The following is a 19,268-nucleotide window of genomic DNA, read 5'->3' as shown; positions in this document are numbered from 1 at the left end:
GCTTATCAGCAAGGTGAGAGGGCATGAGACAGGAGGCTCCAGGCTGCAGCCATAGAATGAATGGATTTTTAGTTTGTCTATAGTCTGCATTCATTTTATGCACGGACATATATTTTTAAGTATTTTTATTCATTAGTATGATAGTCTGCATTTATCTTATAGACAGATATTTTTAAAGGGGGTGATAGAATGCAAAACCGATTTTACCTTGTCATAGTTGAAAAATGACAGTTTGGTGGGTAAAATAGGACATACAGAGAACCTCAACATCCCATTGACACCTCTTTCCTCTGCAAATCTCACAATTTGAAACTGCCTCTGAAAACGGGCAAATCTCAACGAACCACAGAGTTGACGTCAACTCGGCGGATCCTCCTCATTTGGCTCTAGTCTCTACCTTTGTCACGCCCCAACCTTTACATAGGCTACACACCACTGACCTGAGGTCAGGTAGTCTTCTGAATCTAGGTCACGCAGATCTCAGAAATTGAATACATTGTTCGTCCGCTATTCAATTACTGAATTCACTTCTAAGACTTTTTTATGTGAGAAATCAACTATTAAAGGTCAAATATGGGCCGTTTTACGAAAATTGATGGCTAATTGCAAATTTTGTCCAACTGTGTGTCGCAGTTCAGCAGGAGCTCAGCAGGCTAACGTGACAGTGGCCGGTGCTGCCTCGCCGCCCGGCGTGTCCTCCTTCACAGACCCCGGCCCGCTGTGAGCTAGATGGATCTCCGTCACGACCGGAAGCCCACGGCGCTCCATACCCGCGCAAAGTCACCGGATAGAGTTACTGGACTACCAAATGCCGAGGCCCTGACGGAGCTCCAGGGCCTGCAGCTAGCCGCGATCTTTACCCATAGGATTGAATGTACGCTAGCAGCTAACGAAACCCCTCAAATTCACAAAAATGCATTAAATTGAAATCGGACACAAGTGTTAGCTTTGTACGACCTTAGGGTAGCTGTTATATAAGTGGCGTGACGAAATTCAAACTGTAAATGTCCTATAGTTATGCTGCCAGCCTGCCAGCTCCGCAGACCCCCAGTTGTCCAGTAACCCAGAAACAGTGACTTTCTCCTGGGTATGGAGCACAGCGGGGCTGCCGCTGTCTCGTCAGACTGTGTGGACCTCCTGATGTCCGACACATCTTATCAAATTTGCAATTAGCCATCAATTTTCGTAAAACGGCCCATATTTGAGCTTTATATAGTTGATTTTGAAGTGAATTTAGTAACCAAACATTGCAGTGTCTGAAATATGAGACCAGCTGTCTCGTCTCCAATGTGTGTGTATGTGGTTCGTAAACCAATCAGCGCACAGCTCATCTAAATATTCATGAGCATACCATATTTGGAAGAAAAGCTCTCATTCCAAATAGGACCAAAACACAGGGATGCATAAGGGCCCATAAAATAGCAACGGGGCAATTTTCAACCCAATCAGTGTTACATATCCTATTAGGAGACCTTAAGGAACAGTGGGAAATACCCTATATAATCATTCTATCACCCCTTTAAGTCACATAAACCTATAAAAGATGTGTGTAAAAGAAACAGTGCGTAGGATCCTTACTAAAAGTGTACGTACGCCTAAAAGCCAAAAATGGCGTACGCCAAAAAACATTCAGATTTATAAAACTGTGCGTACACACATCTGTAAGCAATGTTCACTTTATAAATCACAGATTACCCACAAGTGTGTGTATGTTAATCAGCCTCTTATCCCGCCCTGTACACGCCCATTTTTAACCATAAATAGTCAATGCAAAGCACCTCATGAATGCTGATCAGTATGTTAATGATCCTAGCAGTTGGTCCTTCGTTACACCGAATCATGATGACTGGGAAAAGTGTCTGTGTGTGTGTGTGTGTGTGTGTGTGTGTGTGTGTTTTTGCGTGTGTGTGTTTGTGTGTCTGTGTACTCTGAGAAACTCCGCCTCGCTATACATTATCCCTTACATTTAATAGTCCACATCTAATTTTCCTATTCTGTTCTATCATTGCAGAGGTAGTTTTAATTCCAATTAGGTTGTTAGGTATAGCTCCTCTTTTGGTTACCTTTGATTTAACTGATCTAAGTCGGTTGACAGACACCGTGGTTATTAGACTATGAGTGGGCGACTGCTCCAATGGAAGCGCAGAGAAGCGCGTAGCGCTGCACCTCTGATTACACACACACACACACACACACACACACACACACACACACACACACACACACACACACACGTTACACAGCACAGATTTTAATCTTCCAGTGAAGGAGTGATCGGAATGAAAATACGAGCTGATACAAAAAGATAGAGATGTTTCATTGTTCAGCTCTAACGTCAGGAGACACACGCAGTCTGAACAGGAGGAATGCTGCAGGACACTCAGACACACACACACACACACACACACACCCAGCAGGGCGGGTCAGTGAACTGTAGCTGTGATGTATAATTGATAAGAAGGCAGCAGGTGATAAAAGCGAAGTGATAAAAGTGAAACTAAAGAAGCTCGCAAACAGACAACACACAAGTATTGTTGTTTACTGAAACATCAGCATTTAAGTTGACTTAATATTTTATTTAATAATTCATTAACTATGTCTTATTTTCAAGTTTAGATTGTGTTGTGGATTTCATTCTAAGAAAGAAAGTGTATTTTCCTCTACTCCATAAAGGATGCTGAAGGCAGCATTCACTGTGAGACAATAAAGACCAGATGTCCAGTTCTTGTGTCTCTCAGCTCTACACCCCCAACACATCAACCACACACCAGAGTCCTGGAGCAGTGTAGAGAGGCATCTCCAGGCGCCAGGCGCCCACACAAAGGGGCTTACAAATACAGTATATGACTTCATTTTTCTTTTTATATATTACGTTTTAGTTTGCTGTCATGAGTTTATAGACTGTTCATCATTTAATAATGAACCTGTTGTTGTGTTTCTTCATCTTTTGGGGCTTCAGTCTTCCTTCAGTTTGGACTCTTTGGAGTCCTGTCAGTGTCTCCAGCTGCTGTGAAACTCTGCCATCAGAGTGCTGACTGACAGCTTTTGTAACGCTGCCAGCTGCTTCTGACTGGCAGAACTACAGCTCAGACCGGCCCTCTGCTCTGACGTCATACTGACATTTCTAGGTTTGGATGTAAAGGTGTGAGGAAGTGATGAACACAGACAGCAGCAGCATCTGTCAGTGTCTGCAGACGGAGGAGGAGGACGTCTCTCTGACCTCATCTGGACTTTAACAGCTGAGCAGCCTGACAGGTAACATTACACACCTTTGATGAAGAAACTCTGCTGTCGCTCCTTATTATTATTATATTTGGGGGATTCATAATATACGTCAACACTGGTGTTTACTGTTTGTAGATCTGAATATTCACTAATTCATTTACTAATTATTCTGTGATTTGTGACTTCTTCTCCAAAGTGAGCCTTTATATGTTCTGTGAAGTCAGATTTAATCAACAGTTCGATTTTAAATTGATTTTGCACAGTTGTGCTTATGCGTAGGGATACAGGAGTTCTTCAGTTTGTTCTAAAATAAACTGATGTTTGACAACCAGGTGTTGCTGAAAGCATTCCAAATATAGCGTGCAATTAAACTAGTGTATTTTTTTGAGGTGAGACTTTAATAGGAGCTAAAATATTTCTTTTTGCTGCCGTGTCCTGCAGTGTATTGTCCTGCTTCTGTCCCTGGACTGCACTCTCAAGGAAACTGTTAAGTCCAAAGTCTGTGACTGCTGCTCTGATGCCACCATCATAGAGCTCTGGATAAAAGCTGGTGGAGTCTGACACCTTAACCTGAGGGCTAAATAAACTGCCCTGACTCTGATAAGCCTGAAATAACTGATGTCTATCGGCAAGTGACTTTGTCACATTTCTGAAGTTTTTACATGACCTGATGCATCTTTTAAAGTAGCTATGCTTACTTTCAAAGCACATTGTCCAAGTATGTATGAGTGGACCAAACTGTAAACTCAAGTCAGCATAGTGAAGCAAATAGTGGTGTTTAGGTCGAAGATTTACATGTGGGACTATACCCTTGTAGCCGAGCTGCACCAATCACATCGGTGTATCTGGTACAGGCGGGCCAGAGGCGAGCTAAACAGATGACGACAGTTTAATCTACAAGTTAGCTCCACTGGTAACTAAGCGTATGGGGCTCTGGATACGTCACCCCATGTATTGTTGTGATTGGTCAGGGTGTTATCCAATTGCGTGCAGTGAGATTTTCAAATGCATGCTTGGTGCCGCCCCTCGAGATGGACAACTTTCATTACTCGATGCCAGACCTTTAATCCTTTCGGATTTGGGTCTGGATTTCCAGGCTACCAATCATGTGGGAGCCCATCTTATCTCCCATTATGCATGTGACTGTACCTCTACAGTATATGTCTTATCCTCAAAGGATATGCCTTTTTCCTCCAGCTCACACAAGTCAGACACAAAATACTCCAAAATATTTAATCTTTCTCTATAAAGAGCAGTGCCAACTGTATTTGATCAACAGTTGATCGTTGGTATGGATGGAAATTTCCCAGAGTGAAGTAAACTGCTAAAACTTTGTGCTTTTGTTTGGCAGATCCAAGAGGATTAGCTACCTCAAAAGCATCTTGAAAAAGCATCACTTTTAAATAATCTGGGTCTGAAGAAAACATAGCATTAGATTGAATGACATGCCCAATAGTGAAATCACAGTGTGCCATTTTCAACCAGAGTTGGTTAAAACTCTGCTGAGCTGTACTTTCATCTTTTAGCATTGCTGTGAGGCTTTGCAGTATTGGGATATAATGATAGTGGCTCCTCTGCCCTCTATCATAGTACCCAAGTGAGATTTCAACAGGCTGAACATAGTTAAAGTGTGTCTTGTAATATTGCAGCCTTCAATGGTGTGTATTGTTGTCCTCCAGGAAACATGGTGTAAAGGTTCTTCCAGTGGTTGTCCAATAGGCTACAGAGAAATTATTGACCCATCAACCAAATTAAAAGGAGTCACTCTGGGGAGAGAATCAGGAGGAATGATAATTTGGTATGAATCTGAATATACCGATTCAATAGAATTAATCAAAAGAGGTGAATTCTGTATCAGCTGACAAAGACATATTCATCTGCCCCACATACATCCATACTGAAGGTTGTCATGACATTGTTGTTTCTTTAGTCAACTGTTTTTAATTTTTTCTCATTCCCCAAAACACAAAACAACACTTGATTAAGTGTTTGTAAGAAGAAGCAGGCACAGAGCCAGCCAAATGCTTAGAAAGTCACCTAACCGCTGAGTGGCAGCAGCCAATCTGTTCATGCTGTTGCACAACAACACTGAACCAACTGGTTCATGGGATGTAACTTTTACTTTTGTTTTCTCTGAAACTCTTGACGCTTAATACTGGACCAATGTCAAAGACTGTTGTTCCCATCAGTCACTTAGATGCAAAAACATAGAAAATAATGAAAAGGTTTTTTTTAGATTTTTGCCGTTTCTATCAACATTTTCTAATGCGATACTTCAAAATGCGCATAAAAATACGTTGATGGAAACATGAATGTGTCAGATAAAAGCAAGTGCCTTGCAGTGGAAGGTGGTAAAATATGTGGACAATTTATTAAAGGGAAATCCCATGAATTTGAAAATACATTTGAGAAGGCTAACCTAGCTTACCTTAACCAGGTAAAGGGGAACGCAAATCCCCCTTTCCCCCGAAACAGAAGCTAACCCCGGTACAGGGCATGGATGTATGTTGATTTAAATAAAAACAAATGAAAAATGCACATAGCATTAGATTGAATGACATGCCTGTCAGTGAAATCACGGAGTGTGCCATCTTCAACCAGAGGTGGGTTAAAACTCTGCTGAGCTGTACTTTCATCTTTTAGCATTGCTTTGAGGCTTTGCAGTATTGGGATATAATGATAGTGGCTCTTCTGCCCTCTATCATAGTACCCAAGTGAGATTTCAACAGGCTGAACATAGTTAAAGTGTGTCTTGTAATATTGCAGCTTTCAATGGTGCGTAGTTAAAGGACCATTTGTATGCAAGGTCTCATGCATTAGGTTCTGGTCGTATGCACTGTTTCCAAGATGTGTTAATATCTCTGTTGGAACACCATATCTCAAGATAGTACATCCATTGTGTATTCATGTTGAATAGTTCTGAAGAGTTTTCATTTCATTTGCTATCTCTGTAATTGTAGAGGCTGGGACTAAATACTTTGCCTGCAAACCTAAGTAAAACAAAGCTAGATTCTCTGTGTAGGCATCTTGTACTTTATCATTATCAACATCCTTACTTTGGTCTGCATCACTCACATCCATTACATCAGGTCCATTCTCCTCAATATGTGTTCCCTCACCTGAAAAAGACTGTCTGCAAATTCGCACAGATGAACAGGTGCTATCTGGGTGACACCCCACCCTCTGTGATTCCTGGAAATATGAGATGAAAAGGATGTCTTTACATTGAAATTCTTATTACATCCATCAAAGGGACAAGTTACAGTTAGACCCTCTTATATATGTCCACTTCAGTGAGACATGAGCCCTTTAACATCTGCATATTCTCTGCTGGAAAAGTTCAATGAACACTTCAACTGTACAGACACACGGTCTCAAGTTCCAAGTTTGTCTGGTCCGATGCTCTGAGTGTGTTTGTGACATAAGAACAGTAAAGCCGTTGAATTAGGAAAACCTTCTTCCACAATCTTTATGGCCACATAAAAACAATACATTGAGGACATGTCTGTGTGATCTGCAGTGCTTTAGCTATTCAGTCAGTGAGACGCATTCAAAGTCACAAACACTACAAGCTAACATAATGGTAATCTAACGTTAATCCTCCCTCCACCAAACAAATTCAGATTGTTCAAAGAAAAAGAAACGGGAATTGAACTGTTTGAGTCTCCCCTCCAGTCACACCTTAGCTTGCAAGGCTTAACTTAACTACTGAGCAGCTGTCAATCACACAAAGCTTCACAAAACAAACATGTTACGTGTAAATACATTAATGTAACATTAATCATAAAAAGCCGGTTAACTAACGTTAGCCGGCCCCGTTTTAGCTATCTTGTTAGCTAGCTAAATAGTCGGCCCAACCGTGAGACGGGCACAGAGGGCTAACGTTATCATTTGTAACGTTAGCTAGCCAACTACCGCCAACGTGCCTGTAATGTTAGCTATGTAAGCGACGGACCGGCTATGATAACATGGCGTTAGCCTGTCAACCTGCCAAAATGAGTTCTGTGAACGTTGACTGTTACATTACGGTCAACGTTAACTAGCCGGCCCAACCGGCCCCTTTTAGCTTGTGATAACGTTAGCTGGTTAAGTCAGCCCGTATTTTTACGGACTTTTCTAACAGTGCATCCACAGATCCAGTTCATAAGGATTCACTGTGCTACGTGTATGTTTAACATTAAAACATGATTACACTTATTATTTAAATGGCTTAGTATTATATGTATTAAAAAATGTATGTATAAAGGCTTTAGGCCACCCTACACATTATTGTAGGCCCACTTTAATATGCAACTTCATTTGATATACTATATGTAGTGGGGGCTCTTTCAGTTAAGGGGTCCGTGGCTTAAAAACGTTGAGAGCTCTGATTTAATCAGATTTAAACATGAATCCTTGTTTGTCAGCCTTTGAGAATGGTAGTGAGAATGAATTCTTTCCTCTCTGTTGAGCTCAGTCTGAAGCTGACAGGAAACAATAGTTGAGACTATGATTAGTAACAGAGACACAGCTAACACGACCAACCGGTCTGATCAGGGGAAAACCAGCACACCTGGGTCACATGTTAGACGCCGCCTACACAGTCTCAGGTGTCTCTAACGCCTCTTGATGAAACAGATAGGCCTCCATTTTAATCACACACAGCTGTCATACAGCGGCCATGTTGGGACTCAAACTGCAGATGACTTTCTGGAGCCTCAGCTGTGAGACACAAATACGTACAAAACATCTGAGAGAAAAGAAAGACTTTAAGATTATTTTTAGTCTTTTATTGACAGAATCCAGTTGAGATCAGGGACGTGATCAGACAGGACAAAGGAGGAACTGGATGTTTTGGAGTTAACCCTATACCTCTATACATAAAATAATAACTAATTCACAACGCTATGCACAGCACAGATACAGTACAATATACTATGCATCTATTTTTGATTGAAACATTAGTTTTTAATGAGTTATTAGCCTTCTCCAACTTAAACGTCTGATAAAAATCCCAAACAAGAAGCAATGAAGAAGCAGCAGGTCCTGTGTTTCCAGATGGCTTCTCTGGTTGTTTTATTAAACAACTCAAAATCATGTAACCATAACACACATATGCTTTAAATCATGTCAACATGACATTTCAGTTCAGTTCAGTTCAGTTTTTTCAATTGCTAGACGACAGTGAGTACAACTGGAGTAACGAGCAAAACTCTAACTCCAGTCTGCACAGCAGCAGTTCATGTAGACCAGACTCTAACTCCAGTCTACACAGCAGCAGTTCATGTAGACCAGACTCTATCTACAGTCTACACAGCAGCAGTTCATGTGGACCAGACTCTAACTCCAGTCTGCACAGCAGCAGTTCATGTAGACCAGACTCTAACTCCAGTCTACACAGCAGCAGTTCATGTAGACCAGACTCTATCTACAGTCTACACAGCAGCAGTTCATGTGGACCAGACTCTAACTCCAGTCTACACAGAAGCAGTTCATGTAGACCAGACTCTAACTCCAGTCTACACAGAAGCAGTTCATGTAGACCAGACTCTAACTACAGTCTACACAGCAGCAGTTCATGTAGACCAGACTCTAACTACAGTCTACACAGCAGCAGTTCATGTGGACCAGACTCTAACTACAGTCTACACAGCAGCAGTTCATGTGGACCAGACTCTAACTACAGTCTACACAGCAGCAGTTCATGTGGACCAGACTCTAACTACAGTCTACACAGCAGCAGTTCATGTGGACCAGACTCTAACTCCAGTCTACACAGCAGGAGTTCATGTGGACCAGACTCTAACTCCAGTCTGCACAGCAGCAGTTCATGTGGACCAGACTCTAACTCCAGTCTACACAGCAGCAGTTCATGTAGACCAGACTCTAGTTCATTTTTCATTGCTTGAACACAGTTTTCAAAACTCTACAGACTTATCCCATGGCTTTAACCACAACCTGCACAACACTGTAGATTTACAGCATTTTGTTCAAATGCTAACACACTGCTGTCAGAACTGTTAACCTCACATTCAAAACAGAATAGATTTCAGTCTGGTGTCTATCAAACACTGCTGATTACAATTTCAGCTGAAAGCCTGAGCAGGTATCTTGTTTTAGAATAGTTAGTGAACATATATGGTATTTATATAGAGAAAGATCAGAAAGCATTTTTTTGTACACAAACACTAAATAAGAATGAAACAATATAAAAACATGCGAAAAACACTACCTTTACTATAGTAAAACTGTGTTCTTCCTGTTTTTCAGAAAGTAATGGAGATGAAAGAAATGGAAACACCACATTCATCTGTAGTTAGAGATGATGAAGACATCCAGAGTGATGAAGAAGAAAAGTTGCCCCTTGATGCTGGAGAGAGGTAGGATCAGTCACACTATTCTCTGTTACTGTTATGTACCTTTAGTTTTTTTTTTTTTCAGGATGAAAGGTTTGTAATTTGTGTATTGGTGTTTGATGCTAGTGTTTTTACTCTCAGTGTGTTCTGAGTGACAGTGTGTGTTATCTCAGTGTGTGTGTGTGTGTGTGTGTGTGTGTGTGTGTCTCAGTGTGTGTGTCTCAGTGTGTGTTATCTCAGAGAGGATTGTTGTGAGTGACAGTGTGTGTTATCTCAGTGTGTGTGTGTGTCAGTGAGGATTGTTCTGAGTGTTTGGCTGCACTGAGCCTGTTGTGAGACGTGTGTTAAGAGTTGTGTTTCTGTGAATGAGTTTTTCAGGTGAAGTGAACTGTTTAGTTCAGGTGACTGTTGGTTGTGCAGACTGTAGTTAGAGTTTTGCACATGTGGTTTCAGTTGTGACCAGGGTTAGTTTAGCAATCGAAAAAAAACTGTAAATCAATAGGCACGTTGGAGATGAACTGCGCCTCTCCTGTAAAGTGGACGAGAGCAGGCGGGAGCAGCCGGGGGCGGTGACAAAAATCTGCTGTCAAGTCGGACAGTTTCCAGCTGTTTCTAGCATCCTTCAGGCTGAACAGGAAGTCACAGAAACACTGTGGTCCGATTCTGATTTAATAAAATGTTATAAGACCCATATATCAGCTCCTACACAGTCTCCAGTTGATTTTATTATGACAAAGTAGAGGTTAAAATACTCTACGTGCGATCTGTTGCTGATTTTAATTTTAACAACACACTGTAGATGATCTGAACAGATTTACTCTCTCTGACAACATGTGTTCTGTACAGAATAAGCCTTTAAATATCACCTGGTAAAAACTTGCAAACGTGCAAAAAGCAACTCTTCATCAAATATGGAACAAAGAATATTATTAAAACACCAACGCTGTTTAAAAGCATCTATGTCTCTGATGTGTTTCTAAAACCTGAACTCTAACCAGAGTCTGGCCCTGATGTTACAGAGCCAGACTGGCCTGGTCTACTGCCCCCTCTGAGAGAGAGAGAGCCAGACTGGCCTGGTCTCCTGCCCCCCCCCCCTTCCCTGAGAGAGAGAGAGAGCCAGACTGCCCTGGCATTCTGGCCCCAGGTCTATAGGAGATCACAGCACTCTCCAAATTGAAGGTGTACTTGTTGAGCAGATAACAACATATAAGTATTTAGGCATACACTTAGACTGTCAGTTGCAGTGGTCTCATCAAGTGGAGCATGTTTGCTCAAAGATATGTCAGCATCTATATTTTTTAAGACAACTTAGAGTTCATGGACAAATATATCATGCTACTGTTTTACAAGGCAACCATTGAATCTATTGTTATTGTATTATGGCCTAGTTTGGTAACCTGTCCATTAAATTAAAATCACAGCTCCAAAACTCGAACAAAAGGGCTGGAAAAATAATGGGCCAAATGCCACCAACTCCTCTTCAGGAGCTCTTCGAGGAGGCGGTGAGGAAACGGTCTCAAAATCACCAACGACCCAAATCACGTCCTGTATAGTGACTATGAGCTGGTGCCTTCAGGCAGAAGGTACAGGTTACCAAACTGCAAGCTTAACAGGTATACATTCTCATTTGTGCCGCTTTCAATCAAATTAGTGAATAACAAGAGATAAGGTCTGTGTGTATTGGCTGCAGTGATGTATGTGTGACTAATACTACTAAATAAGACTTGTGGTACTTAACATTATGGTTATAGGATGTGCTATGATAGGGTACTGGTGCAAGTCTTATTTAGTAGTATTAGTCATATATATATATATATGCTATGTTATATTTGATATGGTATTATGCAATTGGGCATTGTGCATTACAGAAGTTATTCACCACAATGAAGTGCAACACGAGGGGGAGGATGTGTTGTGGGTTCTCTTCTGTTCTTCTGTGAATGAGAGGAAAGGTGGAGGGGGGAAGGGGGATGGTGTGAGGTTTATTAGATGTTCATTGAAGCATTGGATGAGATAATTGTTTCTCTCCAATGTCCAAGACAAATTTCTCCTATAGGAGACATTAAAGACTTACCTTATTTTATCTTATCTTAATCTGACACTCAGAGTTAATTTACATGGAGTCTGGTGTGTCTGTGTGTGTGTGTGTGTGTGTGTGTGTGTATGTGTGTGTGTGTGTTTCTCTTTGTGTGTCTGGTGTGTGTGTGTCTGTGTTTCTCTTTGTGTGTGTGTATGTGTATGTGTGTGTGTGTGTGTGTGTGTGTGTGTGTGTGTTTGTGTGTGTGTGTTTCTCTTTGTGTGTCTGGTGTGTGTGTGTCTGTGTTTCTCTTTCTGTGTGTGTGTGTGTGTGTGTGTGTGTGTGTGTGTGTGTGTGTGTGTATGTGTGTGTGTGTGTGTGTGTGTGTGTGTGTGTGTGTGTGTGTGTGTGTGTATTATGAGCTGTGTGATGGCTCATGATGGCTCATCATGTCTGATATTTCTCTGCAGAGAGAGCGAGTCTTTAAGCAGAGCGAGGGCTGCAGACATGTCCGTCTCCACCCAGCTGGGTCTGTTGCTGTGGAAGAACTTCACCTACAGACGACGACGGATGGTCAGTTCTTCTCAACTACATTATTAACGACATTACATTACATGTCATTTAGCTGACGCTTTTATCCAAAGCGACTTCCAATTAAGTGCTTTCAACCTTGAAGGTGCAAACTCCAGACAACAAGTAGTAAGTACAAGTACATTAGCCTTAATTAAGCAAAACTACAAAGAGACATGTGAAAGTGCAGCTTCAAGAAATATATATATATACATTTTTTATTTTTTTTTTCTCCTCTTTTCCTTCTTCATGTTTATCTGAAGTGTATTTGGAAGAGATGTGTTTTTTTCTTCGATGGAAGAAGCGTAGGTTTTCGGCCATCCTGATGTCAATAGGGAGCCAGGACAGCAAACAGTTGGGATTTCGTTGAGTGATTAGTTGTCCCTCGCTGTGAGGGGGCAGCAAGCAGGTTGGCTGATGCAGAGCGGAGTGGGGGGGTTGGGGTATATGGTTTGACCATGTCCTGGATGTATGCTGGGGCTGATCCGTTAGTGGCCCTGTATGTAAGTACTAGTGTCTTGAAGTGGATGCGGTAACCGGTAAAGAGTGAAGAGAGCGGAGGAGCGGTGTAGTGTGAGAGAACTTGGGGAGGTTGAAGACAAGTCGAGCTGCTGTGTTCTGAATGAGCTGCAGGGGTCGGATGGCACATGCAGGCAGGCCAATCAGGAGGGAGTTGCAGCAGTCTAGACGTGAGATGACTAGAGCCTGAACCAGAACCTGAGCCGCCTTCTGCGTTAGAAGGGGACGTATCCTTCTGATGTTATGCAGCATGTATCTACACAATCGGGTGGTTGCAGCGATGTTGGCTGTGAAGGAGAGTTGCTCGTCAAGTGTCACACCCAGGTTTCTAGCACTCTGGGTGGGGACTACTATAGAGTTGTCAATTGTTATAGTCAGGTCCTGGGTAGGAGAGCCCTTCCCTGGAAGGAAAAGGAGCTCAGTCTTGTCGAGGTTGAGTTTCAGATGGTGTGTGGACATCCAAGAAGAAATGTCAGTCAGACAGGCCGAGATACGTGCTGCTACTTCAGTTTCAGACTCTGGAAAGGAGAGAATTAGTTGGGTGTCATCTGCGTAGCTGTGACAAGAGAAGCCGTGCGAGTGAATGAAAGACCCGAGAGAGTTGGTGTACAGAGAGAAGAGGAGGGGACCCAGGACTGATCTCTGAGGAACCCCAGTTTTGAGTGGGCACGGTTCTGAGGTAGATCCTCTCCAAGTTACCCGGTAGGTCTGTCAGGTAAGATGTGAGTAATGAGAGTGTAGAGCCTGAGACACCCAGATCCTGGAGTGTCGAAATGAGGATCTGGTGGTTCACTGTGTCAAAGGCAGCAGAAATGTCCAGAAGGATGACGACAGAGGAGAGAGAGGTTGTTCTGGCGATGTGAAGCTGCTCAGTAACAGCAAGGAGGGCAGTTTCTGTTGAGTGGCCAGTCTTGAAGCCAGACTGGTGGGGATCAAGAAGGTTGTTCTGGTGGAGATAGGTAGAGAGTTGATTATAAATGGCACACTCAAGAGTTTTGGATAGAAATGGAAGAAAGGAGACGGGTCTGTAGTTATTTACCTCAGACGAGTCAAGTGTTGGTTTTTTGAGTAATGGGGTCACTCTTGCGTCTTTGAGGGCATCGGGGAAACAGCCAGTTGACAAGGAGATGTTGATGAGATGGGTGAGGAAAGGAAGAAGGTTGGGAGCAATAGACTGGAGAAGGTGAGAAGGGATAGGATCAAGGGGGCAGGTGGTTGGGCGGGCGGAGGAGGTGAAAGAGGAAAGATTACTGGATGTGATGGATGGTAAGATGATTTCAGGAAGTGTGGTGGAAGAGCGTATGTCATCTATCTTTTTTACAAAGTAGTTGACAGCGTTACAGTCATTCTTCACCAAAAAACATGGATTCAGACAGACTGTTAAAATGAAAACTTTTCTATTTAATTATATTTTTTCTCTATTTAGATAATCTATTTATCAGTTTGAGTAATTTCTTTATGTTAAAAACATCAAACTTGTGTGATATCAGCTTGTTAAATGTGAATATTGCGTGCGTGCGTGGGTGCGTGCATTTCTGTGTTACTGATGTTTGTGATGTCACTTCCTGTCTCTCAGCTTCAGCTCCTGGTAGAGATCATCTGGCCGCTCCTGATCTTCTTCATCCTCATCATCGTTCGCCTCAACTACCCTCCGTACGAACAGCACGAATGTGAGTTTAAAAACTGTTCTGGTTTTTATTAACGATGGATTTAACGGCATCATGTCTGCTCTCTGAGGGTTAACAGGAGCGTACTGTCTCTTTAAGTCTCTCTCTGAGGGTTAACGGGAGCGTACCATCTCTTTAAGTCTGCTCTCTAACGGGAGCATACTTCAGCTGTCTCTTTAAGAACATCAGCTGTTAGTAGCTGATTATCTTTGGGTATTAATGGTTATTGATGGTGGGTAGGTCTGAGTTTATGGTTGTTTATTAATGTGATGAAGGTCACAGAGCTGCATTCAGGATCAATCAGGTCAGACACAGTTACATAACTCGAAAACCTGAAAGGTTTAGCTAGCTTAGCTTAGCATAAAGACTGGAAACAGGGCTGTAGAGCAATGATTAGAGAAACTGGGGATTTAAAACAATGACTTTGTCTCAGTTTCTAACCGAGCCGGGCCGCTGTAAATGTAGTTTTAAGTCTTAAAAGTATATTAAAGAATACTTCAAGTACCAGGCTTTGCAATATGTTACAGTGTGAGTTTACACTGTGATATGTTTAATATTATGGTTTTATTATAATGAACTAAAGTACTTCTTCCACCTCTGATACACTGCAAAAAAAACTCAATCTTACCAAATATATTTGTCTAATTTCTAGTCAAAATATCTAACAACACGTAACATAAGACGGTTACCTAACGAGAGATGTTTCAGGGAGATACAGAGACGTGTTTTACGCATCTTAAACATCTGATTTTGAGTTGAATCTCAGAGAGTGTATAGAGCCAGCATATTTCCACCAAACTCCATGTAAATACCGTATTTTCCGGACTATAAGTCGCTCCGGAGTATAAGTCGCATCAGTCAAAAAATGCGTCATGAAGAGGAAAAAAACATATATAAGTCGCACTGGACTATAAGTCGCATTTATTTAGAAATTGATTTCACAAAATCCAAGATCAAGAACAGACATTTAATTTGGAAAGGCAAGTTATTCAACTACACAACAGCACACAGAACAAGGGGCTGAATACGGTAGGTGTCCGGTATGTTAACGTAACACATTAACAGTTATTCAACTATACAACAGAATACAGAACAACTACCAGGGCGTGGAGACGTAACTGCAGCGTTGACGTGCATCTACATCTGTGGACTCGTTCCCCCAGCTCTGGCCATCTTGCTTTCAGCGCGCGACTAGCTTTCTTTGTTTCCTTCATTGCAGTAAGAGTCACCTTTACAAGTTTCTCTCTCACTCCAAACTTTCTTTCTGCTGGTCGATTACCGTTTTCGGCCGCATATTTTACTACCGTACTTGCAGTCACTTGCAGTTTCTTTTCTTTCTCAGTTGTCTTTAGAAGTAGCAGTTAGTCGTCAAAAGCCTAGAGCGCCTCTGGCGGCTTTAGACGGTAATGTTTTCAGCATGAAATAACATTTAAAAACGTGAAATTATAAATATTTTGATATATAAGTCGCACCTGACTATAAGTCGCAGGACCAGCCAAAGTATGAAAAAAAGTGCGACTTATAGTCCGGAAAATACGGTAATCAGGACTTTTAGCGTGTATAGAGCCAGCATATTTCCACCAAACTCCATGTAAATAATCAGGACATTTAGCGTGTATAGAGCCAGCATATTTCTACCAGACTCCATGTAAATAATCAAGACTTTTAACGTGTATAGAGCCAGCATATTTTCAAATATAAATGGGTGAATTAAGGGTTTATTTCAACCAAACCAGAGTGGTGATTGTTGGAACAGTGGAAAGATGAACCAAGACAGCTTTTAATAGTTTTATTTAGTTTCTGTCCACTTTGAATGAAGTGTGTTTTACGATGATACAAGTACTGATTATTTACATGGAGTCTGGTGGGTGGATTAGCTGTAGTTGTTTACCAAGATATATTGCGCCAGAGTATGTTTTCTTTTCATGTTGTTGATTACTCTATCTGTAAAGTTTCCTGACATAATGTCTATTATGATTTTTGTCTGTCTGCAGGTCATTTTCCCAACAAAGCGATGCCCTCGGCCGGCACGTTGCCATGGCTACAGGGAATCCTCTGTAACGCCAACAACCCGTGCTTCAGTAGCCCGACGCCGGGCGAGTCTCCGGGCGTCGTCGGGAACTTCAACGGCTCCATGTGAGACGCTTTTTACACTTTTATTCTGAAACTCCATGTGAGACTCATTTCAGAGACTTTTATTCTGAAACTCCATGTGAGACTCATTTCAGAGACTTTTATTCTGAAACTCCATGTGAGACTCATTTCAGAGACTTTTATTCTGAAACTAAATGAGGTTTTTGTCTTTTTCTTCGAGGGTCTTGTAGAAAATGTTCATGGTTTGTCATTTTGTCATTTTTTAAATATCAAACTTACGATTTCATGTTCAGAGACTTTTATTTTGAAAACTCCATTATGTTTTTGTCACTTTTTGGGGTTTTTTTTCCCCCAATTTTTTGTCGTTTTTGAAGTATCAAAATTTGACACTTCTTTTTTTGGCGTTTTGCCATATTTTTTTTATTTTATTTTGTTTCTTTTCATTGAGGTTTTCTGTCACTTTTTTCAAGGTTTTTGTCATATATACTGTATATATAAATATATTTAACTAAACTGTTCATTCTGTAGTTTTTCCAGAATATCTCGAATGTTTTCGGACGCCAAGAAGATTCTTCTGTACATTCAGAACGATAAAAGCCTGGAAGGATTTCAGGAACTCGTTCAGGCTCTCAAGGTTCTGCAGGAGAGCGGATCAGGTACCAAACACAGACCTGCCAACCTTGAAAAACTTTTTCGAGTTGCAACTTACTGATTTATTGTCGAAGTTCTGGTTCATGAACATGGCGGCACGGACGTGGAAAAGATGTGCCATTACAGCTGTCTTTGATGTCATTTTAGCTGGTTGGGCATCAGTATAGTGTATCGTTTAGTTCCCATGGTTACCAATCACTTCAGAAGGGTCCCAGGACGTAGTCATTAGTCATAGCCCAGATTACTTATCTCTAGTATAACCTTACCCTCCATAATGTTCCTACAGTAGTCTACAGTCTTATAATAGTCTCCAAAATACTGTAATACTTTTATATTATGTCCCAAAATACTAGACCTATAGTAACCTATGTCTATAAGATTACGATAATATTGTTCCAAAATTGGCCTACAATACGATTCCTATAATTCTTTTTCGTGATGGTTTGTACAACCTAGGCTACAATGAAAAAGTCACGTTTAACAAACAAACACAAACAATATACAGGGTACCCCAGGATCCTCCAAGTTAAATTCAAGGCTTTTTAAGACCTTTTTAATACCATTTCAAATGAAATTCAATGCCAACTTCGTTCCAATTCCGACAGAAGTATGAGGGGAAAATGTCAAATCTGTATACATTTTATATCCTAAAAATAATTAGAAGTAGGCTACTTGAATTAAATAAAACATATTATTTAATTTATCAGTCATATTTAATACAATTTATTGGAATCCATTAAATTGTATTAAATATGACTGATAAATTAAATTAAATATATTATACTGCATAATGAGCACTTTTACTTTTGGTACTTTAAGTATATTTTGATAATACTTTTGTACTATTACTTAAGGAAGATGTTGAATACAGGACTTGTAACTGACAAGTAATTTGTAACTCTACAACACATATGTGTATGTGTGTATTTTACCCATACATCCATGCCCTGTACCGGGGTTAGCTTCTGTTTTGGGGAAAGGGGTTTTGCGTTCTCCTTTACCTTGTTAAGGTAAGCTAGGTTAGCCTCCTAGCTTGTGTGCGCTTCTCAAATGTACTTTCAAATTCGTGGAATTTTTCCCTTTACAGTTTTTTACAGTCGCTAGGATACATTTCTCAATACTTAGGTCACTTTTTCAAAACTCTCAACACAGTTCTCTTAACCAACTTTCAGCTCGGCACAGCAGTTCATTTCTCATTCAAAATGCACTAACACTACCAAATAATGTCTCAAATCAACTCCTTCTCCCATAACACTAACAAAGGTTGACAGCCAACAAACACACTTTGTCACCCACAAAACAATGACCTAAAATACACTAACAACAGGTATCATTATACAATGTGTTCTTATGTAAAACAAGGACACCTCTCTACTGTTTAGAATTCACTGTAATATATATTACTGGAATGAATCAGACATGATGCAGTACGCTTCAATATATTGTATGTCTTTTATTTGCACTGAGTAATTCCAAAATACAAGAATTTGTATACACACCATCCACTGATACAGATACAATAGGAATGCTAGTCCACTCGGTCTTCTGCATTTGGCCACAGGTTCTCATCCACATCACATCTTATAACATCTAGGACAATACACCTAGGACAGAACCTTCTGGCATGCCTGATCCATCCCTGGCAATCTTCTGCTGATATGTCCAGGCACCCAGCATTCATTGCTTCCAGGAGGGACATTCGATTATGTTTATGACCACCATCCACATGGTATGGGGTTGACGAATGGAGAGTAAGGTGGGAGGAAAAGTGACACCATTCTGGGATGGGCTGCAAACCACTCGGTGACTGCACTGCAGTGGTGAAATGCCACATTGTCCCATACAATTATACATGTTGGCTGATTTCTTCTCTCTGCATCCCTTTCCTCAACTAGCACAACCCTTTCATAGAGATCATGCAGGAATGCAAGGAGACGCTCAGTGATGTATGGCCCAATTAGTGGTTTTCGTAGCAGCAGTCCATCAGTGGATATTGCTGCGCACATTGTGATGTTGGCACCCCTCTGGCCCGGGACATCCACTGTGGCTCTCTTCCCAATCACATTCCTTCCTCGTCGCCGTGTTTTGGCCGAGTTGAAACCTGCCTCATCCACAAAGATGACAATGTGGGGTGTTTGCCTGCCTTCAATCTCCATGACTCTCTAAAATAAATCCACAAGGCAACATAAG

The 19,268-nt window shown here is 41.2% G+C and overlaps 2 protein-coding genes across 2 annotated transcripts in view; both read left to right on the top strand.

Moving 5' to 3' along the window:
- The window catches only part of LOC116051164 (phospholipid-transporting ATPase ABCA1-like), a 154,072-nt gene that overhangs the window by 82,201 nt on the left and 52,603 nt on the right, over window positions 1-19,268 (top strand). The gene's annotated exons all lie outside the window — the stretch shown is intronic.
- The window catches only part of abca4a (ATP-binding cassette, sub-family A (ABC1), member 4a), a 35,207-nt gene continuing 18,962 nt past the window's right edge, over window positions 3,024-19,268 (top strand). Inside the window, exons 1-6 of the mRNA XM_036006586.1 lie at window positions 3,024-3,255; window positions 9,475-9,584; window positions 12,048-12,150; window positions 14,243-14,336; window positions 16,328-16,469; window positions 16,956-17,083. Coding sequence (XP_035862479.1) covers window positions 9,481-9,584; window positions 12,048-12,150; window positions 14,243-14,336; window positions 16,328-16,469; window positions 16,956-17,083 — 571 coding nt within the window. The 5' untranslated portion in view covers window positions 3,024-3,255; window positions 9,475-9,480. The remainder of the gene's footprint in view (window positions 3,256-9,474; window positions 9,585-12,047; window positions 12,151-14,242; window positions 14,337-16,327; window positions 16,470-16,955; window positions 17,084-19,268) is intronic.

The sequence above is a fragment of the Sander lucioperca genome, chromosome 1, assembly GCF_008315115.2.
Source record: "Sander lucioperca isolate FBNREF2018 chromosome 1, SLUC_FBN_1.2, whole genome shotgun sequence".
NCBI classification, from domain to species: Eukaryota; Metazoa; Chordata; class Actinopteri; order Perciformes; family Percidae; genus Sander; species Sander lucioperca.
Note: the sequence above shows the minus strand (reverse complement) of the source record. Positions and strands in the feature narration are given on the sequence as shown.